The 26,308-nt window shown below is 38.6% G+C and overlaps 1 protein-coding gene across 1 annotated transcript in view; it reads right to left on the bottom strand.

Annotated features, from left to right (window-relative positions):
• efnb3b (ephrin-B3b) overlaps window positions 1–26,308 on the bottom strand; it is a 64,370-nt gene that overhangs the window by 14,460 nt on the left and 23,602 nt on the right. The window contains exon 2 of the mRNA XM_087790162.1: window positions 20,754–21,043. Coding sequence (XP_087646288.1) covers window positions 20,754–21,043 — 290 coding nt within the window. The remainder of the gene's footprint in view (window positions 1–20,753; window positions 21,044–26,308) is intronic.

The raw sequence follows: 26,308 nt of genomic DNA, 5'->3' as shown, positions 1-26,308 counted from the left end.
TCTGCATTAACTAGTCTCAACTTCTTTACGAGTAAAAAGTTACCCAAATCATTACCATTTAGAAAACTCAATCAGCCTTTACACCGTTTTTTAATTCTCACCAATATATCCATGCCTGCAAGTGTGCATTGACCCTGCAAGCTTCTGTTGACTAATGAGTAGTGTCCTTTCTTCATGTGATGTGAGTATGTGGTGTCAATGCATATTTCAGATTGTGACAGCGACCACTTACTAGCTTTCATGATTTTTAACAATTGTTAAAAGATACCAGAAGTAAAACAAATACAAGGTTCAACATTTGATAATTTACAAAATAAATAACAAAATGAACATAGTACGGATTCGTATTTTAACAATAATTGGACAGAATTTGAGCGCAGTGTACCACATAAAAATGTGCTCAAGGTCAGTCGGTAAAACTAGAAATAAGACATAAGGCTTATAAGGCGCACGGTCAATTTTTGAGAACATAAAAGGATTTCAAATGCACCTTATACTAAAACTATGGTAGATGACTTTATGTGATTTATCTGTTATGTTGCCTATAACTTCTATTTTAAGTGGGTCCACAATTGTTTGTCTGTTTACTACTGGAAGGGCTTTGCTGTAATAGGATTAGGAGGCTTTTGAATAGAGAGAGAACCTCTAAAAAGCCTCGACTACACGAGTAGAAAGACATACTTATTTCATAATTGATGTGTCACGGCATGGACTTGATTCATTTCCCACTGTGCGTCGTTGAATTTACTTCCTCTTGTGATGGAGGAAAGAATGCAGGAAATGTGATCTTCACAAGGAAGAGGGACGTGATAGGAGGAGAAAGGGAGGAAGAAGAGTAATGGAGACGATGATGAGCCGTGATGGAGGAGGTGAAGCGTCAGAGGACGGGAGTCGCGCTGGACGAAGGCGGAGGCAGTGGAAGGACTTCATCAATGAGATAACACTCAGTTATCTTGTGTCGGCGCCGTCACGCGGAGCTGAGCCCGAGACAAAGACTCACACCACCTTCAGAGCCTGCGTGGTGGTTCTGATAGAAGTCGGGCTGCGGATCCATGTCAGTTGAGTCTGAGATGAAAACTTTAATCAAGCCAAATCCACTCTTTTTATCCACACTCATTGAATTATGAAGTAGAACGTTGAGCTTGACTCATGGAATTAACTGCAGTCGATCTCTGGTCACCATCTGAGCCTCACATGATCCATCACATGTTCCAGCACACATACACACACACACACTTGTATGTGTCTGGTATACATGTGTGTGTGTGGCTTTTTAACCCTCCTCTCTCTCGCAGCTCCCTCCAGCTCTCTCTTCTTGAAGAGTCGGTGACTCACAATCACAGATGAACCTCCGGCGACGCACACTGCTCCCTCCTCCCTTGACCCCGGCACACACATGCGCACTCACAAGTACACACACATCTTGAGTGTGACTTATGTCTTCTGACATCATGAAAGGCCATTTTACAGTTGCTGAAAAAAAGGCAGCTTTTCATGGGATTTTTTTCTCAATTCATTAAAACGTTTTGCTCAATTTGAAATTATTTTAAAATATATTATCAGTAGATATCTTTAAAAAAATAAAAGACTCCATTTATGGGCTGAAGAGGAACAAGCTCAGCTTACATGTAGGTTAAAGGTCATGACGTGTTTGTTAACAATCTTCTATAAAGGGCCGCCTACAGCAGCTAACAGCATCTATAGGAGATATAAACAGGATTAATGAAGGGGTGGATCTTGAATAAGGTCGTTGGTCTACATAAACAGGAGGTCATGTTTATTGTCACGACAGACCAGAAGTGAAGAGAGGAGGAGGAGGAGGAGGAGGAGGAGGAGAGAGGATGGTTGGATGATGGTTGTGTAACTTAAGTGCAGGAACATGTAGGACACTCACAAACATAACTGGGTCAATGTTCATGACCCGGGGCCCAGCGGTTAAGTGTGCCTTTATGTGTGTACATAAACTCACTAGACCCTCATCAGTCGGATTTTTTTGCTGTGGATTTACTTGAATTAAACTGTTTTTTTTATTTTAATTGCTTTCTTGCTCAAACAAAAATAAAACCAACACAACTTGTTTCTGTTATGAAATCCTGCCTCAAAGCTCCAGATTAAAGTTATGAAAATTTAACTATAATAAAGCTTGAATGTTTTATTCTGATCTGCACCACACAGTGAGTCCCTTCTCAGGTCTGTGACTCAGTGTGTGTGTGTGACAGCCAGTAGACCTGCAAGAATTGGGTCAATGTCTCTCTTATCCCCCAGTGACTCAGGAACAAAACTCCGCCAGTCGTACGTCGAGATCCGTCCATCACCTACATTTTGGCTCTTCAATTGACTTCAAAATCCTACAATGTGTAACTTTGTCTGCCATTAAGTAGGACCTCTGAGTTCTTCTGTTTATAATAATGATTATTTTAGTAAGTTTAGCTGCTTATTTGTTCTCGGATTTTGATCTTTATTTCTATATCTATATTCGAGTCTACATGTAATTATATAAAACACTTAAATACTTAGACAATCATTAAAAAAATGTATAGGTGAACGACTTAATCTTAAAATGTATGTTTTTCGTATTGTGTGCGATATATATATTATATATATATAATATTTTTTTTATTTTATTTTATTTAAAATTATAATAATATAATAATAATAATATATAATATTTACAGCATATTTTTGTTGCACTTCAGAATGCAGCAGTCATTACATCCTCTTTAGATCCTGTTAAATCCTGCCGATGACTGAGGACGAGAGGATACAGCTATTAAAGCTTATGTTTGGACATATTTTGGTTTCAAAACAAATGAAAGCAGTTACGACTTTGTCAAGCATGATGTGGTCTGTAAATTCATACTTAAAATCATAGACATTTCAATTATTTATGTGACTTATTGGTCCAGACTGAAGGACAGACGGTCAAATTTTAAAGGTGTAGATTTGGGTCGCTCTTCTCCATGCCCTACTTTCTTTTTTAAATAGAGCGAGTACAAGCTGGGCCGAACTTCCTGAAGGACAAAAGTCTGGGAAGACAAATCTTACAGGGAAGTGGGTCGATGGTCTGAAGGGAGGACAGCAACAATCTGTGACACGAGGCAGGAGAGGAAGTGAAAGCAAGATGGAGTCAGAAGGAGATTCTAAATTAAGAAGAAGGCGAGCAGAAGAAGGAGGAGGAGGAAGGGTGACGATGTGAGACGAAGATGTGAATGGGCACGACATGGGAAACAAGACCTGCTTCTGGCTTCAGAAATGTCAAACGTGCTCGAGGGAGTGTTTATTCGACGCACATTTAGAGCATTTCAGGACGTCGAGTCGTAGAAAACAGGAGTGGAAGCTGGCCTGTTTTAAATTTAAAAGAGACAGGAACAGCAGATTTTTTAAAAAAAAACAGAAATTGTGCATCAGCGTCAGCCTAATTAACATGTTTAAAGAACTCTTAGAAAGATAACACTGTCAGAACGTCGTTTCTGTGATGTAAGATTCAAATCAGGCGGAATTCATTGTAAGGTCTTGCCGACAGGAAATCTTCTGGGGAAAAGTTCTTCCATCCTTCTTCTATTATTACTGTCTGTATTAATACCTGCTTAGATGAGTGTGTGTGTTTGTGTGTGTGTGTGTGTGTGTGTGTGTGCGTGTGCGTGTGCGTGTGCGTGTGCGTGTGCGTGTGTGTGTGCATGTGTGCAAGCCAGACTCATGGTCAGACATCCTGCAGCACTATTTTAACACAAATCTTCCGAGGATTTATAAATACGAAACAAGTCGTGACTTTGCTGTTATTTGCCTGTATGCTTGTTTTTATTTTCCATGATTTAATTTAAAAAAACACTGCAAGACAGATATTTTAAATACAATAAACACTGAAAAAGGTGCACGACAACCATTTAGATAACACAATTTATTTTTAGTGTGTCACATTTGTATTGATGATGTGGTATGTGTGGAGCAGCTACAGACAGATGTGGAATTAGCAGTTAGCTCAGAAGTTGTGTTAGTGCTTTGAAGTAGGAAATTCTAAGTATGTTCTTTCCTATGTTTATCTGTAAAGTGATATACAAAACTACATGAAATAGAAAGAGAGATATTTCCAGTTAGTTAAGTAAGTAAAAACTACCCGTCATGCTACAAGTCAACAGGACAACCATTAAAGCAACACAATCCCATTCTAGAAAAAAAATAGCATTACTAGCTCCAGAACTCTTGGGCAGAGTAAAACCAGCAGGGTAGACGCCAACGATTTCAAAAAATAATTGATTGTTTTCTTGAATGTATTTTAAGATTTAAAAGCCATTATACAAAAGTGTTTTCCTCTGGTGCTTAGCTTCAATGATAGAACCCGTACGGAGAGTTAAACTGTCACAGTAGGGCTTTAAAGAATCGCCAACATAAATGTACTAAAACACATTGCAGAGAAAGACTAAATACATCTTGAATAAATAAATAACTTTTTGCAGCAGAAATCCAAGATAATTAAAGAAAAACAGTGGTTAAAATTGGAATTTCTGGCGAAAAAACAGTTGATACAGTTGCCTAGCTTGAATTTAACCGATTCATTTAATTTTATTTTTTTTTAATTAGGAAGCATTATTCATATATTAATCATGTAATCAAAGTTGTTTGACTTTTCAAAGAAAAGATCAAACTGTTAACCAAGAGTTTTGAAACAATTTTTTTTTTAACTATATCCCAAATTGTGTCATCCTTCAACAATGGCCCTGCACAAATGCAAATTTCATTGCTCAGAAAACAAGTTGCAGCATGTCTCATGTCACCTTTTCTCCGCCATTGTGTCAGCATTTTGGGATACAAACTAAAATAAAGAGCCCTAAACAAAATGCATTTCCAAGAAGGTGATGTTGGTTTACCACAACTTCCCAGAACCACATCTTTGACACATGAATTTCAAGAGTGTCATTAGTAAATGGGTTATGTTTTTAAAATACAAGTTTAATTGTAACAGTGATCTTTATAGAATCAGAATTATTTTTATTGCCATTTTTAGTGCAAAACCACTAAATAGGAACTTCTTTTAGTATTTATTATAGTATAAGGTGTCTGCTTGTATGATTGTTTTTAAGAGTTTGTTTCAAGACACAACCGTCAGGCACAATGTGAGCAGAAACTACTAATTATAAGATAAACATTTCTAACTTGCTAACTTTTTTCTTTTAAAATACTGCATATGTAAGATATAAATGGATAAAAAATAACTATATATTACTTTATCATAATTTTAAATATTTCCTGAAGGACCAGGAAGAGATTTTTATTAAGGTTAAAAGACAATGTCAATACAATGTATGAGACATTTCTATAACTTCCAACTTCTTTATCCTCATAGATTTTTATTGATTGTCTTTTTCAAAGTTTTCTTCCCTGGGAATATTCAGTCATAGCCTGGAAAAGTTCACAGTTAAGAGGCAGCACAGTCCAATATTTGTACTTCAGCCAGACTGAAGGCGTTCCAAAAAAAAACCTCCTGCAGTTCCAGGCTTTCACAAACGTCCACTCTCATTACAACATTTTCCCTGTTTGACTGCGATTAACGACAGTATTCCTCTCCACAGCAAAGTTCTGCTCCATCCGTCCTGCAGCAACAACTCATCCATCAAGCCCTGACGACGTCCAAAACACTCTCCCGTTCTCCATGCATGCCGGTCTTTCAACACACATACACACTTTAAACCTGGCTCGCTTCTACTGTACACACAGCGGCCAAGTCTCAAACACAATGAGCATGTAGGACCTTCTAATGGATCCAGTACAGTGTGTGTGTTAGTGTGTGTTGTTGTGTCAAGTGTGTGTGTGTGTGTGTGTGTGTGTGTGTGTGTGTGTGTGTGTGTGTGTGTGTGTGTGTGTGTGTGTGTGTGTGTGTGTGTGTGTGTGTGTGTGTGTGTGTGTGTGTGTGTGTGTGTGTGTGTGTGTCTTGCTTCTCTTGGTTACAACAATGATGGTGGGGGTGAAAAAGTAAAAAGTCTACTCTTATAGATTAGTTAAACATGTTCGAATTCCACACACTCATACACGTATGCATACACACGCACACACACACACACACACACAGCAAACTGAAGTAATGCTTCTTGACATGTGTGCTGCTGGATGGAGAAGAAGGAGAAATATGAAGGATAATGTGACAGACAGCATGGAACAGTTATATATGTATATATATATATATATATATATATAAAAATATATATAGTATATATATATATATATAGTGTACGTTCAATGTGTGTGTGTGTATAGCAGGCATGACAGTTGTGTTTGTTTAACTTGTCTATGATTAAAGCTGTGTGTGAGTGTTTTTCTGGTTTCGAGAATGTGTGTGTGTAAAATGTTGTTTACATGTTTAAGAGTCATGTGACACGCTCCTTCATCTGGAGTGTGTTGTGCAGGCGGTTCCCAGAGTTCAGCGCATAGAGACTGGAAGAACCGGTGTGTTCAAAGGCAAGTCTTTGTGTGTCCTCAGGTTGTTTACAAAAGCAACATAAAGTGAAGCATCATTTATTAATAGCTATAATCTTTTCTCCGAAAACTAAAGCCGTAGTCAACGGCGATGAATCAAAACAGAGGTTTGAGTCGGTAACATAAATGTGTGACGGTGAGTTCTCAAGAGTTATAACAGTGAAGAATGGCGACACACTCGGCTACAGAAGCGCCTTCGATTCCTGAAGTGTCGCGGGGACTTCAAATTAAAGGTCAGGAGTTTGATCGATGAGCGACATCACAGTGTCCTTGATGGAGTTGTTCACTTCTTGCCCGAAAAAAAAACAAACAATAAAACCTCTTCATTCTGGGCTCGTAGCTGAGGTCATTTCAGAGCTTGTTGTGACTTCAAACCACAACACCAACGACATTATTCATGGTGAAAAAATGAAGACAAAAAAATGCGATACTTTCAAAGAACACAACCACTTACAATCACACGATCGGGACATAAATCTGCTCTTAAGCCATTTTGCCATTTTAGGCGAAGATACAAAAATTCTAAAAGGAAAAACTAATATCCGTCTGCTCTTATTGTTAAAGCATGAGTCTAATTTACTGTCGATGAACACACAACAATACGAACATGTGTCTAAAATTACAGGTGTGTTTGATTAATACACCACCGATCTGGATGAAGGCGCAGCATCATGTTACGGATCTGTCAAAGCTTTAATTATATCATTATCCACCGCATCATTGAAGCTTCACGACTCTCGAAATTACTGCGAGGATCTGTCATTTTAATGAGTCTGCGTCCTCCGGGTGCTGTGAAGGGCCAAAAATAAGAGGTGAAATATAGAACCAAAAAGACAGCATGTTGCGTTCAAGTATACAATTACAGAACGTAATCATTTGACACTGTCCAACTCAATCCTAGTGCGCAACATGACACACCAGCATCAAGCATGTATGTTATTAAGAGAATAAAAAGATTATGACCCATGACATCATCCAAAAGGGTTCCACCTGAGGCGCATTACACGTTTTGCTTCTCTGAAAAGGAAGTGGGTCACGTTGAGAAGATGTTAAAATGCTGAAGGCATCTTTTTCTAAAACTTGGTCCAAAGACCAGAAAACTAACTCCTTTTGGCCCTTCTGGTCTTCATAATAAAATAGATTTAGTTCCCTCTTGTTTAAATTTAGACAGTGTTGATCACATTTTTCTTTCTATATTTTATTTTATGTTTCATACGTTTACCTAAAATCAATAGTTTCCAACTGTATGTAAGATGTATGTAAAGCTGAAACAGGTAATACCTCCGTTTAAAAAGTGGATGCTAATTACCAAGATGTTAGTTTAAGAGCAAATGTATTATTTATCAAGTTATTCAGGCTCATTGATGAATAATGTTGTCTTTTTTCACAAAACACAAAAAATGGTTTTAATCAAGTAGACTAGAGTTTTATTCTTATTGATAATCTTTCTTTTGTTTTTTTATTATTTATAAACATTGTTTGAAACTCCTTTCTAGCTAAACTCTATGTTTGACACTAAATGTTAAAAAAATAATAATACCTACTAATAATGTTTGTTCTTCTTATTTTATTCCCGTGTGAGAGTACCAAGTTATCATTTGTCCTCTACTAGAGTGTTAATCTCAGATATAAACTATTAAAATTTTATAAGGATTTTACATGAACTATTACATATTATACTCCCTCTGGGTTGTTGGTTAAAATCCAACTTCAGGTATGAACACACCGTTTTTTCTAGGCACTCTTTTTCCTCATGAAGTCCAAGAGTTTGATTTATTCATTTCAATTGTCCTGAGAGTTCAGAGTGAATCATGAAGGGCTTTGTGACCCATAATGTGTCCAACACATTTTTCTTGATCAGCTGGTTGGAAATCAGATATAAAAAGTAAAAAAACATTGAAATGATCATTTAATTAAACGATGAGTCAGCAAACTCACCCTAGGTCGGATAATTTAAGAAGAGTACTATTTAAAAAAAATGTTTGATGGCGCTCTCTTGCCGCCACCTGCCTCAAAAAGGAGCCGCTTCCCGTTGTAGCGCCATCCAGTGAAATGCTTTGTTTGGCCGCCGGTGAAAATGAATCAGCTGACTGTTTTGATTCGGCTTCACATTTTTCTCCCCCGTCTTTACTTAGTTTCTTCATCCTTGACTTTCCTGGCTCCAGACGCACACAGCAGACAAAGACCTGCTCACAAGCGCGGCGTCTGAGTGTTATTCTTTGTGTGTGGAGGATTACGGCAGCTCCAGAACTGTGAATAGAGGCCAGGCCGGGTCTCGGTCGTGGCTGAATTAATTACTCTAATTAGCTCCTTAATTGCATATATTAGACCAGCGGTTAAAAGAGGAGCCGTCTTGGAGGTCTGGATCTGAAGCCGGTGTCTGTCGGGGGGTTGATACGCACAATGGGTTCCTACACAGAAAAAGTGGCAAAGCACCTACACACCCACTATGTCTTGGTCTCAAAGTGGTCTGCTACTTAATTATCCGTCCTCATCAATATATAATCAGAGAGGCAACAGCAGCAGATGTTAGCGGCTAATATAGACATGAAGACTCCCAGAAGCAACGAGGGGATTAATATTTCCTCTGCCGGGACGTCTCAACGGTATCATTTAATCCCACTTTAAGACTCTGGGATGTCCTTGACCGAAAATTCTTCTTTTGTGACGCAATATTTTACACATGACGGTTTTTATTTTTGTATTATTGTGAAAATGTGATTAACTCTTATTTGTTGGGTTAATTTAAATCAAATTTTAATTTAGAAATCCCAAAACAAATGTGTTGCTTTTATCCTCATAGTTAAATGTGTCCTAAAATAAAACAATATTTTTTCCTGAAATGTGTTCTCATAACTAGTGTCTGATGAAACACCTGATGTTAAAAGTCCTTGCCACGTATTCATCAAACTGTAGTCTGACTAGGTAATTACTATTTCTTCCATTTGTTAGGTTCCAAAAGTGGCCATACGTCAAAGCTTGAGCGACACTTATCTCCCGATACGTTCCAATTATATAATTATAGATTTAATAAGATAACATTTCTGATAAACTGGATTTAAGTAACATCTTGTGATTGTTCCACTCTCTTGGTTTAGAAGTAAACAATTTTAAAAAGCTACTGATGACCTTATCCTCTTGTCCTCAGTCAACGCCGGGATATCGCAGGATTTCATTGTTTCTTAAGCTCGGGAAGACGTAAACACTGCTGCCAACGAGCAGCCGGAAGTTTAATTGCAACACACAAATGAACAAACATGAATATTTTAATATTCACAGATATTTAAAAATATTAATGTTAATTGTTAATTGATTCAGTGCTGTTGAATATCAATACACTTAAGAAATTCAATAATTAGGTCTATCAATATTTTCCTTAACCCCCTTGCAAACATCAATTTTAATTTGTTAACCCATTATTTTAATAATAAGTATTCTTAGTCGAGCTAAAACTTTTGAAGGGCATTATGGGACTTGCAGCATGAGCTTAACATGTTGATCAAAACCTTGCAAACAAAAGGAGAAAAACTCTTCTTAACAAGAGATTTAAAAACGACAGGATAAGCGGCCCATGTGCGAGGAGATTATGTTGTTCAAGTCATAGACATATATACATAGACACCGCATCGACTGCTGCCGCCCACTGGAGCGGTGACTAAACAGGGCGGCCATCTTGGTACAGATCCACTCGCTCCTACAGTGCTTTACGTCTATAGAGGAATGATGTGTTTACACTATAAAAATGATCATAAATCTCTCATTTGTCAAGCTTTTTTCACTGGGTTTGTTTTTCAAACCTCAGACTAGATTGACAGACATTACTATATATATTAATGTTATTATAAAAAATAAAGAATATGATAGATGAAACAAATATGGACCAAACCGTTTGGAAATCGGTCCAGAATTCAGCGAATAATTGTATTTTAAGATTGAGAAGTACCTCCTTCCCTTGTTAATGCGCAGCTGCCTCTGATGGCACTGTAACAAGATGGCGGCGCGTGTCTATGTATATGTCTATGGTTCAAGCAGCCAGCAGCTGCTCATCACAGGGCGGAGAGGAAGGAGGCGGAGTCAGAGGAAACGGCGAGTAAATTAGACGTTGCGGAGATGATTCACTTGTGTGGATGTAAGAAGCAGGAGTGACGAGGGGAGGGGTTGCGGCGGCGGGGGTGTCGGGCGGCCATTAAAAAGAGAGCTGAACGGTTCAGGGACAAACAATCAGCTGTAAATCTTTGTTTAACATCCGTTAAGCTGAACTAATTACAGCAGATAACAATGACCTCAAAGAAGTTCATTACCGGGATGAGCTCGTGCACGCGGGCAGACGTGCGCATGTTTTCAACAGGAGTTCATTAGTGACTCTTGTTTACCCACAAATATTTGGGGGTTTTTCACTAATGATTGAAGTTTATTCAGCTGTGGCCCGGAAGTCTTCATCTTCCGTAAATAAAACTTTGTACAGTCCAAGTATTTGGTATTTATCAGAGGTGCTTTGACAATATCAGCCCTCGCAGATGATCCTTCCCTCAGGTGGTGGTCTTTATCTTTCCAAATGTCAGCTTTGAGAAAGTGTCTGGTAGCTCCTGGAGTGAGTCACTGGAAGCCTTCAGTTTGACGGACATACTTTGAGCTAAACCTAAAAAGTTACGTGTACATTTTAGGTCAACTTTTGTGTTAGCCTAACCATGTTATAGTCTCGTAGAGTATAGATGGTCAGCTCAGCCCTGCAGACTCCATTGTTTTTTGACTGGACATGAACCCTGGTTCTTGCTCTAGTGCTTTTTCTGCTCTTCCATTTTTGTCTCCGTCTTTTAAGATATTATCTACTCATTTTTATGTTTTAGCTTCTTTCTTTGTTCCCCAATAGATCGTATAAAATATGAACGCAGTATCTCTGAAATAGCCCGTCTGTTACTGGACCACCATAACCTTTCGATGGTGACTTCTGGTCTTTTTAAAGAGGGTCTCTTTTGATTAACTGCAGGTTCTTTCACTTATCCCTTTGGTTTGTCACTTCCTGTTTTCTCCCTCTTTCTTCCCATGAACTTGACGGATGGTTCACAGCTGGGGCTGATCGAGGAATCACTTGCAGTAGTTCTAACACCTGCTCCCAGACCAGCGTGCCGGACCACAAGATTCCTGGCGTGGTTATTTTCCTCCACTAGTATTCTGTGTTTCTCCTGGACTTTTGAAGTCTTACCTGTTTTCTGTGTTCTGTTCCCCATTCTTGTTCCCTGTTTATTCCCCATGTTGGTGGGCATTATGGTTTGGATATTCTGTGGGACACGTGTTTGAGATATTGGACTCTTGTGGTAACTCTTGTTTAGAGGAATAGGATTGAAGACGTGACAAACTTTGATGCAAAAAAATACATATGAAAACACGTCAAATAAACGATAATCCTTTGAACCAATCGTCTAAAATGTAAGATGATACTTACCATTTATATAGTATTGAGAGTGATATTGTTACTATTTTACTGTTTTGTATAAGAATTGTTATAATAATTCAAATTGACTCTATATTAATAAGTTGAAAGTAATAATTAAAGTATTATTCAGAATCTATTAAAGAAAAGACGGACACGATTAGGATTGAAGTCCCAGGTGAGTGGACCAAAGTGTCTGATAATCCTATGATAGCAAAATTAGGGAAAAGACGCAGCACTCCAGTTCCTCAGATACAAGCAGCATAAAAGCGTGCAATCATTTTCCTTTTCTTCAAAGTGACATGCTATCATATTAAAAATAACAGCTTTGACAAATTACATGCTTGACTGCTTTATAATATTTAGCGGCGCGTCAAATCTGTTGCCATGGAGACGCCGGAGCTGTGGATTTTAATTGTACTTTGCTGTGTCCTGCTGGAATCCTCTTGTAAGAGGAGTCGCTGCATGGTGGCTGATAATCCGTATTTCATCATGATACAACAGGAAAATACTTGAAACGGACTCCCTGTTGCTCTCTTCCGCTGTGAAAGGAGATTTAAAAAAAATTAAATCAGAGCTTTTTTTCCGAAGGGGGTTGGGGGTCAACTAATCCAGTATTCCAAAAAAAAAAGGTCTACTTTCGGCGTGAAATCAGAGATGACAGGTGATGAGGTTTTTAAAAAATTTGAAATAAATATTTTCCAAAATGATAAATGTAAGTAAAGCAACTATTCATTTAAATCAAGTTTCTGCATAAATACATTTTTTTAAACTCAACAACGTTTATGTATTACCGTGTGTATTTCTGCACATCTCCATGTCCATTATGAGGATGGGGTCATGTTTGCGTGAACCAAGACACTAAATCTCGGCTGTATTAGCCCACTAATGCTCTCCCACTAATGGCAGAGGTCAGCAGAGAGCACCCTTCCACCTCCCTCCCTCCCTCCCATCACAGGGAGACACATCAGTCTCTGGAAGGTTTCTCTGCTCAACAATGACGCCTTTGTCCGTCCGGCTGCGACAGGGGAGCGTTTGTGTACGAGCGGGACAGCGCAGGAAGGTTAAACCAATCACACCATGTTAAACAGCCGCCATCCAATTAAAGTGCAACTCTTCTGCTGTGACCTTTAACAGGATTCACCCCCCCCCCCTCCCACTCACCCATCACCCATCACACCCACTGCCACTGATAAACTGTCATCCTCCCAAACACTCACACACAAAAAACCCCACAGACACACGGATTGCTGACCTAAATCGGCCGAACGATCTGTCACTTTCTCTTACTTACACTCTGCACACATCTTTTTTTCATCCTTTTCTTGTTCTCCGAATCTTCCCTCGCTCTCTCCCTCTGTCACTATGCATCACATCACCACTGTCACTCCTCTTCCACGTTATCTGGCTGGAAAAAGCTACACTCGATGGTGAAACTGGGCGTCGTCTTCAGTCAGGAACGTGTTTCTTCGAGCAGGGATGTATCGGCGGCGTGGTGATTAGCAGCGTGTGGTTCCAGTGGCGCTTCCCACGATGGGAATTGGCGATAAGGTTGTTGCGGGTTTCTTCGAAAACTATGTGATTCTTGATATTCGAGTCGGTATTTACATCTGAACCATCATGTTTGTGTAAACAGTGGGAAGTTGGAAGATGAAAACATGGACTCTTGTAGACATTAGCTCGCACTTTCACTAATTCGGCGATTAACCCCCAACCTGAACCCTGGACCGGCTGTGGTAAACATCTGGTCTGACAACCACGTTAACACAGCACGATCATTTGATACAGTTAATTGCACAAAAAATCTTGTTTACTATGTATCTTTTTATGCTAATACTACACACCTGTAATATATTGCTTACTGTCCTTTAATTCCCCCGTCTGCCAAGGTGGGTATGAAAAATAGAACAACGGGTCTCAAGGAAAATAGTTTTGGACTATCTATTTGGATCCATGATTCATTTGAAGACTTAAAACCCTATATGATGCAAAAGGAGTTGCAGGGTGAGCTTCCATTCTTGCTCATTCTTACCGTTGGCTGTGCAAGTTAGTTTAGGAACGCTACTTCCGCCTGATGTCTATATTGAGCTATCTGGAACCAACAATTTTCAAATGCTAAAAAAAAGGGTTCATAATTGTTCCAAGAAACTAATATTGGGAAATTATAAATATAGATCGTTTTTTAATGAGGACAAGAAGATACAATATGTATTGTTGGGGGAACCAATACAATACATTGTCATATTGCAGGAGCAACAGTAGATTGTGTTTGTTTTCAACCTCTTTTGTGATTCATAGCATAGTAAACACACAATGCTGGTACATACCTAATAACAGCTTCTTGAATTTAAAGAGGGATGTTTATTTTATTTCACAAGGAAAGAAATACAAGAGAAATCAAATTAATATTTGTTTGTACTTGTTGTTAATTGTTTATTTAAAAATGTACACAATGCAGTTGAATAATATTATGGTTGTGGGAGAAAAAGCGATCCTTGACTGTATTATTTTTTCCGCAATATTGTTCCAATTATTCTTATGTTTATGTTATAGAGAACCAGTCGACTCAAGAAGTCAATGTTATTGTAAAATATTATTATAATTTATCCATTTTGAGTTTTAACTGCTTATTGTTTTTAATAGCCAGGAATGATTAACTGGTGAATTCATAAAAAGTAGAGAAAAGATCCACAGGTGTGGTCCATGTGAAGCCCACCTCCCCTCCGTTGTCACTCACAACTCCCCTGATCCATCCCAGCAAACACAGCCGAGTGGCAGATGTAAATAACGATGCCTCCAGGACTTTTCCAGCGTTAATCATTCCCAACTGACACCTTCTTTCTTAAATAGAGTCATCTCCTCACTCCGCCCACTTTCAGTTATCAATCAAGTGCGACACTTGATCTCCTGGAGGGGCGGGGGGCTGCTATATCTTCATCGTTCCAGACCCCCGCTGGCCTATTCTGCTCCATTTTCCACTTTGGCACGTTATTTGAGGCCATTTTCACACACAGCAGCCTCCAGAGTTCCATGTGTTTGCTGGAGTGTGAAAAATGTGTTGCGAGCTCCAAAAGCAGTCCGGCTCAAAATAGTCGCGAAGCTCTGGGGATGTGACCGCCAGGGTGGCTGCAAATGTGAGCGTCTAAACACTTTTATGAACGTGGAAAAGAAAAAGAAAGCCACGAGGGCCAACTTTTGTCATGTCGTACAGGAGGAGATAGTAGCAGGCAGTTCCATGTTTGATTTTTTTTTGTTATGAAAAATATCGAGACATGACTTTTTGTCTGTGGGAAAGACTTGATTATGAAATGATAATACAACTTATGATGCTTAGTTTACTGGAAGCCAGGTTTAATTCAATAATTGAATTCTATAATGTGTATATTTAAATATGTCTTTAATAATCTAATTGACATTAATGTATATTTTCATAAACATTATAAAATGTTTTCATTGCTTCACCAATAGAGTTTGATCTTCTAGTTTAACCGAATTTTGGAATTAGAATATGAAATTCCTCCATTAAAAAAAAAGAAAAAAATCACCATTTTTAGTAGAATTGTTTTAATTTATACTATAAGGCCATCATTCGTTTTTTTGAATTTAAAAAGCAAAGTAAAAAAATGAATCAATTTTTTTATTGGAATAAAGATTTAGAACGTCATGGTGAAACTCATTAATTTTGCTTTTTTATAATTATACTATTAATACAAAAACAAAATGAACCTTTGAATATAGAAATTATTATATTTATGTATTCAAAAAACAAATCCAATGCTAAAACATGAATTAAATGGTTTCTGTAATGAAAGGTTGACTTATTTTTGAATAAATAGTCGAATTATTCATATACAAAATAATTGAATGCTTAAAAACAACGTTTCAATAAAAAAAAGTCACAGTTATTTGAAATATTTAATTCAACCAAGAAATATTCTGACGTTACTGGTATACTTCTACAAACCTCCAGCCTGCTTAATAAAAATCATCTGAGTGATTTATCATTTTGAGAAAATCTGCTGAAGAAACTCGGCGTCTTCAAGGAAGCTCATCAGGTGTCTCAACTCTACACGTCTCCTCTGTTACACCACTTTACCTCTTATGTGTGTATTCTTTCTCGTGGTGTCTCACTTTCCATCCTTTCCTCACGTTTCACCCCCCTCCCCCCAGTCTCTCTATCTCTGGACTTTATGTCAGTTATTGCAGTTTAAGCCTGATAAATAAACTAGGGACTCTGCATTATTGAGGGCTTCTACACTGTCTGCACGCCCCGACCTCAACCCATTCAGCAATTACACACACGCATGCACTTTTAAACGACACACTGTAAAGTACACATTCATGCATTGCCACACCCTCTTTTGAGTGGAGTTATAGGAAAAAATAAACAGTTGTAATACAAAAAAATACATTATCTCCAACTTCTGTCTCTCGCTGTTGTGATTGAAGAAACCCCGCGACTGTCTGCGCTCACAATGGCGTCAACGTCATTTCCTTGCGTAAGTTCTGTCTCTTAACGGTGTATAAATAAAGTTACATGGCGAGGAATTCTCAACAACCCCTACATATGCTTTTCAGAGTTATTCATGCACACAAACATGCTACAGCTAAATCTCCATACATGCATATAAAACACACACACACACACACACACACACACATCCAAACCATCTGTCTCAATGCAGAAACAGCAGCATTGTGGTTCCTCTTGTGAGTGACCGGCTAACCAACACACATCCTTACAGTGTGTGTGTAGCTATTTCCAGTGTGTTTACAGCCACAACGTTGGCTTGTGTGACCAGAGAGAGTGTGCGAGTGCATACATTCGTCGAGGCGGCGTTGTGAGCGTGCATATGTTAGTGTGTCACATATGAGGTCACATGTGTTGTTGACTGTGACTTTGCAATCATTTATTGCTGCTGAGGGTTTTGTCTCATGTACACATGTGTGCCCTTATGGTCGCCCTTCCTTGTGAGTGGTCACATGGTGCGCAGACGTAGCGCACACACACACACACACACAGGTGCACGCAACCGCATTGAAAGAGAATTTATCGTCTGCTAGTACAGTAATGAGGTTATATTTGCCCTCCGGCCTCTTCCACACCTTGAGATGGAAGGTTTGAAATGACACAAGCGGAAGAGGAGCCCACAGATGGCACCCGTGCAGACAGTCACTCAGGAAATCATAAAAGTAAAAACTTTATTTGGTGCTGTCAAAAAAAGTGCAGAGGGCTTAAGCACTCCACGAATATAAAATAATGATGCTCTCGACTATTTGTAGCATTTAAAAGTTTCAAAGTATGATGATAGAAGTTTCTGATCTTAAGAATAATTGGTGAATTCACTTTAGATCTTCTCAAGTCACACAGAGCACTGCTGTTCCCACCAAACATTTTTTATATATATATATATTAAGTTGTTGTTTTTTAAACTGTATAGTGGTCTAAAAAGAAGAATAAATGTGATGCAACAACTTCATGAATTATCCTATGAATTGTGCAACAGATGTGTCACTCACAAGGAAACTGGATCATGTCTTTCTTGATTTACCAGTTTATGCGTTTTCCTACTTTCAATCTCAGTCTAAACGTTTGAGTATGTCTTACTAAATCTAAATATTTGCTTTGTTCTGTTGCGCACAAGACTTCAAAACAAAACCAACAAAAACCAAGGAAATACACATTCATTTGTTAATAGGTAGCACAATATCAACAAGTCGTTTGTCTTAGTTGCTTGTTGAAAAAGCATGTGACTTCTGAGACAGTGAATGCAAAATGAAAAGTGATATATAAATATCAATAATTTAAATGTAATCGAGAACAATTGACATTAACCCACAACAACATATGGCTTCAAAATAAATGTGCATGTTGATGTCATTTGAACCCACTTGTTCGTCAATGAGATTTGTAAAGTTGAAAAGATTGTGTAAAGCAGGAACTCATCATGTAGATGTATCATTATGCATCAGCCGTAAATTAGATCAAATTAAAATAAAATTTGATAAAAATCATTTATTGTTTGTTTGTTATCCCAGTTATCACATCTCGGGACCTAGACAGTAACTATTAGTTTATAACTAATTTGTGGATTTAATTTAGCCATGTAGTTTGAATTGGACTGGAGCCCTTTCTCACAAAACTGTGCAGAATATACTTTTTCTGGGTCAAATGCCAAACCCCTAAGAAGTTGATTTGCCATTCAGCTTTAAAAACAACATAAATTGATTCTGGAATAATTTATTTCATGAATTAAAGAAGGGAACGCAAGATCGAAAAACAACAAAAAAAGTTTTATTCTGTAAATAATGAAAGGTGTATGGATGTACAGTATGTCAGTGCCATCAGTAATTATATGGTTAAATTAAACATTTTAAATGTTAAAACCTTTTATTGAAATGTTTTTTTAACCATTGAATTATTGTTTTTTATTAAATAATTGAATTCAATAAGTTGTTTATTGAAAAGCTGCTGAATCTTTTTATAATGATCATTTACAAAGATCTGTCAGTGCAGGAAAGTAAAAGTGAGGAAAGTGGATGAAGATTCTGGGAAAGAGGTTCACAGAGAATATGAGGGAAATGGGGATTGTCAGAGGGAGTAAGATGAGAGAGACAGTGAGAGATGGCGGGTGAGGAAGAGCAGGGATGATGTTATCTTGTTGATCTTGTAGACATGCAGTATTGAGATATGCAGTATACGAGCACTGGCCCTTTAAATTCTGCAACAGCTCAAGCAGTTTTGACTTCTGTTCTGTTTTTGTAGCAACCGGATCAGTTGTGCATGTGTGCGTGTGTGTGCATGTGTGCGTGTGTGTGCGTGTGTGAGTGTGTGTGCGTGCGTGTGCGTGTGTGTGCGTGTGTGTGCGTGTGTGTGCGTGTGTGTGCGTGTGTGTGCGTGTGTGTGCGTGTGTGTGCGTGTGTGTGCGCACAATACAGATGGTGTGTTGTGCGGCGGAAAATAATTAAAAGAAGTGAAAAGGCCTCAATTTGTGGTGGTCTGCCTGAGCGAGCATGTGTCTGCGCATGCGTGCCACGGCGTGCAGTGAAAGAAGAAACTAAAGGGATGAGGAGAAGCTGACAAAACAGATGGAGAAAGAAAAGAGTGTGTGCGTGTGAGGAGGGTTTACATACACTCTGACCTCCCGTTATGAATGAAAACATCAATCAGTGAGTAGAACTAATCAATTTCCCCGCTCGTTCTTTCGTCTCTGCGGGGTTCACAAGCAAAAAGAATCACTTGTAATGGGATTCAAGTAATCTGATTACTCAGCAACAGCTCATTAATCACTCCCAAAACAAAGAAATGAGAAATCTGATGGGAAAAGTGATGTGGAGTCAAAAAAAGGGAGAGTTTGTGGCGGCCTGGACTGAAGTGGAGGATCACATGGTCGGCTCCGATCCAATCGCATGAACTGAAGTTGTAACACAAGACGTTGATTTATACTTCTTTTGGTTATTATTCTTTATTATAGGTTCTGTATGATTTATCTTTAATATGAACTAGAGTAGAGAACACAGACGCACAAACCTTTGTGAAAGACTGTGTGTGTGTGTGACGCATCAGCCGTCATTGATCAGGACCGCAGCCATCAATCGATTAGTCTGGCCTGGGCATGTGGAGATAAGGGCGTGTCTACCTTTGGATGTGTCGACAAGTGGGGATGTTAAGAATTTGAGGCACATGATTCTGAAAAACTGACCGTGTCTGTATGAAAAGATGTGCACAGAAGCAAAGTGTCTGGTCAAGAATCTGACTCATCGTTCACTCAGAGTTCCATAAAAGCCTGTGTGATTGAGAGGTGGAGAGCAGCGTGAACAAGGTCACCAACAAGGATGGAGAACGCAATACTGCAACAAGAACAGACATTAGTCTGTCCGTACAGAATGTGTCTGCACTGCCGCCTCCTGATAATAACATGTTGCTGATAGTTTTTCTTCTTACTTTTTTCATTCTTAAATGAGAATTCAAATGAAATACTTGAAAAAATTGATTTATGTGACTGTGATAACGCTCCCGCTCCAGGAGAAACCCCGACCTACTTGGTTATATACTCAATGGCTGAAAACATTCTTTTATTTTATTTGCATCTTTATTTTTGTATCCGTATTATTTTGCTTCAGTGTTTTCTGAACCACTTTCACCAAAGTATCTTTATGTTAGAAAACGCCCACTGTGGTGCATACATCTGTTTTCAGAATTCAATACAGATTATATTGCAATGATGAATAAAAGATTGTTTTATTACATTTATTTTAAAAGGTTTGTGTACAACTTTTTAATTTTTTGTGAGATTATTGTTAAACATGACTCAAAATTGCATTTTATGATACAATTTTTTTTTCTTGAATACTAAAAATAAATACATTTAAAAAATATTAAAAGATGAGAAGAAAGATCTATTTTATCAGAACGAAATGTACAAGATGAAGAAATGCCATCATCAGCAGGCAGAAATGGGCAGCTTTAATTAACTAGTCACAACATTGTACTTACTGAAGGTAGGTGTAACTGAAGTGGTATCCAACCAATTATAGACAATGGAAGCTTGTTTTAATTTGTCTAGGACTATAAAGCTGTGGATCAGTTTGTGTTACTTCTTACAGTTACCGAACATGATGTTTTCTTAACTTCAAACTGTTAAAACCAGTCAAAAAATCTTGTCCACAATCGGCCTGACTCTTCCGTGGATGGGATCGTGCACTAATCTCAAACCACAAAGTCCCCTGCCAAACATCACTGACAACATCATCATCATTATCGCCAAGATAAACAAACAGCCAATCAGAGATCAGCCCAATAATTAGCAGCCGCTCACATCAACAAGCCGGTAAACACAGAGTCCCAACTCACCGATGATGTAGTAATCGTGCATGCTCTTGAACTCGTGACCCCACAGGTTAGGGGAGAACTCCTGGAACTTGATAGTGAAGCGGCGTTCTCTGGTCGGCTCGTCGCAGGTCAGCACAATGTTCGGGGTCCCCATCACTTCGCAGCGGTCCGCCTGCTCCCGTGTTGACACCAGGTAAAGCTTATAATACTCGTACTCTGGCGTGGATCGGATGGTGTCGAGCGGCGGGCAGATCAGGTCCAGCCGGTCCCCAATCTGAGGGTACAGAACGTAGCCCTTGTCGTCTCTAAACCTGGAAGAAAACAAGAAACGAATCAGGTTAATTTGACTCATGCCTCAGTATTTCTGTTGTTTTAGCTCCTCCGCTGTTCTCTGTAAATAAATATCCAGCCACACACACATACAAAAGCACTCGGTGTAATCCCGAGATGATCTCAGGCAGCAAGAAAGGAGTGGAACCAGCAGACGATGATCCGCACAGAAAAAATAAACAACCACGAAAAAGCCGACACAGATCCACTTATTTATATTCCCTGTGAAATACTTCTCTGGGTGATTGTTTGCAGTAAATTCCAAGAGCACAACATTCTAGGATGAGTGATTAAAGATTGACAGCCATAAAATATCCTTGAATCCTCTGCAAAGTGTCCCATGTTGATTATTACAACCGTGTACGAAGGAAAAACACATTTTTTTGTTGGACTTTTGGGTTCTTGTTATGACCATTTACATTTTGAAACCAAACTAATCATCTAACTTAAATTGCTTAATCTGCTGGTCTAAAGTTAGAGGGGAGTCAAAATAGTGGCACGTAAAACCTGGGTTAGTTAAACTTTCCAAAAATGTGATTTTTAAAATACAAGTCTAAATGTCTTCCAGCAAAATTAGAGATTAAAATATAATAGACAACACATCAAATGACACATTCAGAATCGTGCATGCAAACCTTTCTATTAACCTATCTGTAAATATGGATAGACTACATTTTATATTCAATTCATTTTGTTTATTCTAAATCCTCTAAATCATCTATCTTAGATTAGAAAAATATTGAATGCTAATCATGCAAAGTGATGTCACATAAATGGTTGTATTTACTGGTCAGTCACAGTGAGTGTTGACGTTTGGGGGTAACATCAAACAAAAACTATTCTAAATTTGAGAAAATATTGCACAGCTTAAAAGTTTGGACAACTGCATTTAAAAAAAAATCTAAATCAAAAAATGAATGAATGGTTTTGCACCAGCAACTCTTCAAGCCTGTGTTGTAAACCCTGAGACCAGCTCCGGTGATGTCTGCATAGCTGCAAGTGAATGCTTCCAACGCTCAACAAAGGGTCATTGAGGTTATCAGTCCACACTTGGACTGAAGCGGCAGACCCTCGACCTCGCTCCACAGCGACACGCACTTGTTTACCAGGTCTACTACACACAAGGACTCACACACGCAGGCGTGGCCTTGAGAAGCAGCAAAAACTAAACAAGAAAGAAAAACTCTATTTGCAGACACCTCTCACACTGCAGAGGAAACACACACATCCAATTTGGAATACACACTTTTTTCCCCCCATGAACACAAAGAGTTGCATGCGACTCTATACACACATGCTTAGAGCAAGCACATTTTGCTGCATGACGCATTCCCTGAGTGTTGTCTGGAAGGCACCTCAGTCACAGTAAAGCTGCATTGCAGAATGGCAGTGCAAACACACACTCACACACATTGAAGGTAAATGCCACCGGGCAGGTAGAAGACTTGAAAAAGACAGCAGGGAAGGGAAATATCGAGCTTGAGAGTTTGCAGCCGCAGTAAAAAAAAAGAAGCAGACAAAGAGGAGGAGGAAAAGACATGCAGATGCATCATGGAGAACAAAAAAAAAGATCTAAGGAAAATTAGAAAGACAATGACAGTGAAAGGACAAGATTTTACCAAGAAAATCTTGTGGAAACAATATTAATGTGCTGCAGAAGGTCAACTGTCTGGACTATGGTATCTCTTGGGTGAGTCATTGGTAGTTTATGGAGCACTCATTATAAGTCACTTTGGTTGCTTAATAAAACTTTTTTTTAAATCTGCAGTCCCCTGGATGATCTCTCAAAATAGAATCAACAAAAACAATGCTATTTTTCAAATTTATTTTAGGACCCTCTTGAGGAGGAAACAAGTGGATATATAACCATGAAAATGAGGAAGAAAACAGAAAAAGATTATCAACAAGTTAACTAACTATATGAATACATGTGAATTGAAGTCAGTTTCATTACGGCTCAGAGGAGATTTGATTGACATTGTGGCGCTATAAACGCAGCGAGACGGTGTTACAAAGAATTTTACAGAGTGGATGTGTGAATACATCTGAATAAATCAAGGTTGGAGTCTTGGCCAGCAGCAACATGGCCGTCCGCCTCCACCCCTGCTACTGTGGACGCTCCTGTCACTCCTGCACCGTGAACAATGGCGGCATTCATCGGGCCACACTTTCAGACACAGTGTGTATGTGTGACTGGAGGGGTTGGGGGGGCAGAGGTGACAGAGTAAGAGAAGAGAGAAGTGGATCTTCTTTATTTTTTCTCTGAAGCTTTTTTTAAGTAAAAAAAAAAACAACGCAAATTCTAGAAAAGTGCCGGTGGACTGGACTGTCACAAAGATAACATTTTAATGTTGTGTGTACGACTGTGTGTGATCTCGTATGTGTGTGTGTTTACTGTACAGGCTGCTCTCCCACTGCCATTGTACCTGGATCTGAGAACTGATTTGGACAGAGAGAACATTTCCAAAATTCCAAAGCAGCAACCTGAGCCGTGTCCAGAGAGAAGCTAGTCACACAGGTGCAGCCATGTGTTTGTGTGTGTGTGTTTTAGTATGCATGCGGGTATTTGAGTCATGAGAGGTAGGGATAAAAAGGGTTAAAACTCAAGTTACTAATTTTAAGTTTATCACCCCCTGGTGCCTGTCATATGCCTCCACCTAGTTGGGTCAGCAATTAAAGGTTTGTCTTAGTTAATATTATTAGTAACTGGTATTCAACGTTTTCTTCCCAATTAAAATCGACATCCCAATTGAATTGTATACAGTCGTATACGTATCATAATAAATTATTATTGAATTGAATTCATTCATTTTTACAGAGTGGAATATTTATAAAAAAAAATTCTATTCTCTGGGAATCGAACTTTGGTTGTTTTGTGGAACCGACTGGATTTCTTTGATAGTACATAGTATCGAACATGTCGAACTCGTCACTCTGTGCCAAGTTTTATTGCCCATGTGTGATCAAAATTCGATAAGGTGTCGATTTTTGTGAAGAAAAACTGATAGAGGAAGTGATGTAGGATTGTTCACTTGTTAGCAAGTCTTGTTTTGCACTGGATATTATTAATTTATTTTTTCTGTAAGACAATTTACCAAAGTGGAAAAATATATCTCAAGATTTGTACTATTTATAAAGTCATTTTATTTTTGTTTAGTATTGATCTGATAAAATTGGTATCGGTGTGAAGGTAATGGTATAATGTATATATATTTGGAAGATGTTTCATCGACACCCAGCCCTATGTGCAGTGCTGTGTTATCTTAAGTTTTTATTTTTACAATTCAAAAGTTAAACTAAGATATTATAATCAAATCAATTAATGTATTAATCAATTAACCTAATTATATCATAATATGTAAAAATGTCACAGCGATACCAATATTGGTAAATTAATTCGCCTTTTCCCCCATAATTGTTCAGCCCTATTTGTGACCAACAAATCTCATTCTTAAAGTGAGATGTTTCTGTGAAGGTAGTAACAAAGTTTGAATAACTTGTGTATTAGTGGCTCACAAAATTGAAACTATAAAGTGTCTATAGAATCCACTACAACTGAAACAAAAGAAAAAGGGGAGGAAAAGCGAAGGGAGCGCTTGAGCAGGTACAGAAGATGAACCAAAATCTAATCAGAACGGATGATTCACTGTAAATCCGTATCATCTGTAACCTTGGTGACCGCCACAAGTTTGTCCTTAAAGTCCCCTTGAGCCGGTGTGAGCTTAGAAGACTAGCGGTTGGGCGGCGGTGGGGATGTCTATTAGGGAAAACAAACGATGGTGAGATGCAGGGCAGATTTACCGTGGACTGCAGATAAAGCTGTCTGGCTAATCTTATGGTATACGTACACGCACACGCACGAACACGCACACACAAAACACATACCCTATCTGTAGAAAAGACACTTATAACAGTCACGTTATGAAGCTGGTATATGGAGAGGGGGATGGAGGAAAGAAAGGAGCTAACTAGGAGATACAAAGAAAGAAATATGAAGATATTGAGAAAGAGAGAAATCTAACAAAAGAACATTTAGATGGAAAAAAGAGTAAAAGCCAAAAAAGCATGAAGGAAAATGAAAAAAAAATCTGGAGAATATTAGAGAAGAAATGAAAAAAATGTATAAGGATGAGTGATAAACAGAGTAAAGGACGGAGGGAAGATGGGAGGATACAACAAAAGGGAACATGTATTGAAGAGAACATGAATAAACAGGAAGAAGGGATGGGAGAAGAGTTTGATGAAAGCATACGAGACAGAGAAAAATAGAATATGTGGGAAAAATAAAAGAGGAGGTTAGAAGTAGAGGACGTGAAGAAGGAGAGAACATGAAGACATGAACGGAGCACAGAGGAACACCACGAATGTTGGATCGTTGATGCAGGAAAAAGCTTCAGGAATGTTGTGGTGAGAGTAACAGTTTCCATGTGGAGCGAGAACTGGGGTAGGCAGGGGGAGGTGAGGGGTGATGGGGCGAACGGGTGTGGGGGTTGTGGAGGGTGGTCTCCCCATCAATTGAATCCAGACCGACACTTGGTCTTTGGCCCGACTGTGAAACTATTATGTTGTCGTAACTTCTCAAAGGTTGGATCGTGCGCAGGCTGATGCCCTCTAGAGGCCAAGGAGAGTAAGACGAGAATGTAAACGGATACGACGAGAAAACGTGCGAAAGAGGTGAATCAAACATTTACAGCTGCCAATCAAAGAAACTTTAGATCCTTATACAACTCAAGAGATTCTCATAGTTAAGGAATGTATTCTTAACTATTCAAACACTTTACTTTTGAGGAAAAAAACTTTTAATACGTGGACTCAAGACTTTTAGCATCGAGTACACACACAGTAAGGGTTGTCAACCGTCCCTTGAAAAACGGAATCGAAAAAAGGAGTGTGTTGCAAGATTGCTGGTCTCTGCTCAGACTCCACTAAGGAAGATGGATTAATGCATCAATAGGATGATTTTTGTTTTCAAACGATACTTTGAGGACTCGTGTTTTAAAACAAGACTGGATTCACCACCGCATATGAAACAACGTCTTTTCTGAGACTCTACATGGACCAAATAAGGAAACATAACACAGTAAGTAAGTGCAATGTAGCTAGTCTGCAAAGTTTGGTGTAGAATATATATTTACTAACAACAACAATATTTACTGAGAGTAAACACGACCTGCATGTTCAGTGTGACACAAATCCTCTTTATTTAAACATGGTGAGACCTGCTTCTGCTCTTCTTTGTTTTTGGA

Source organism: Callionymus lyra, chromosome 4 (genome assembly GCF_982586985.1).
Source record: "Callionymus lyra chromosome 4, fCalLyr1.hap1.1, whole genome shotgun sequence".
NCBI lineage: Eukaryota > Metazoa > Chordata > Actinopteri > Syngnathiformes > Callionymidae > Callionymus > Callionymus lyra.
This window is presented reverse-complemented; position numbering and strand designations above follow the sequence as displayed.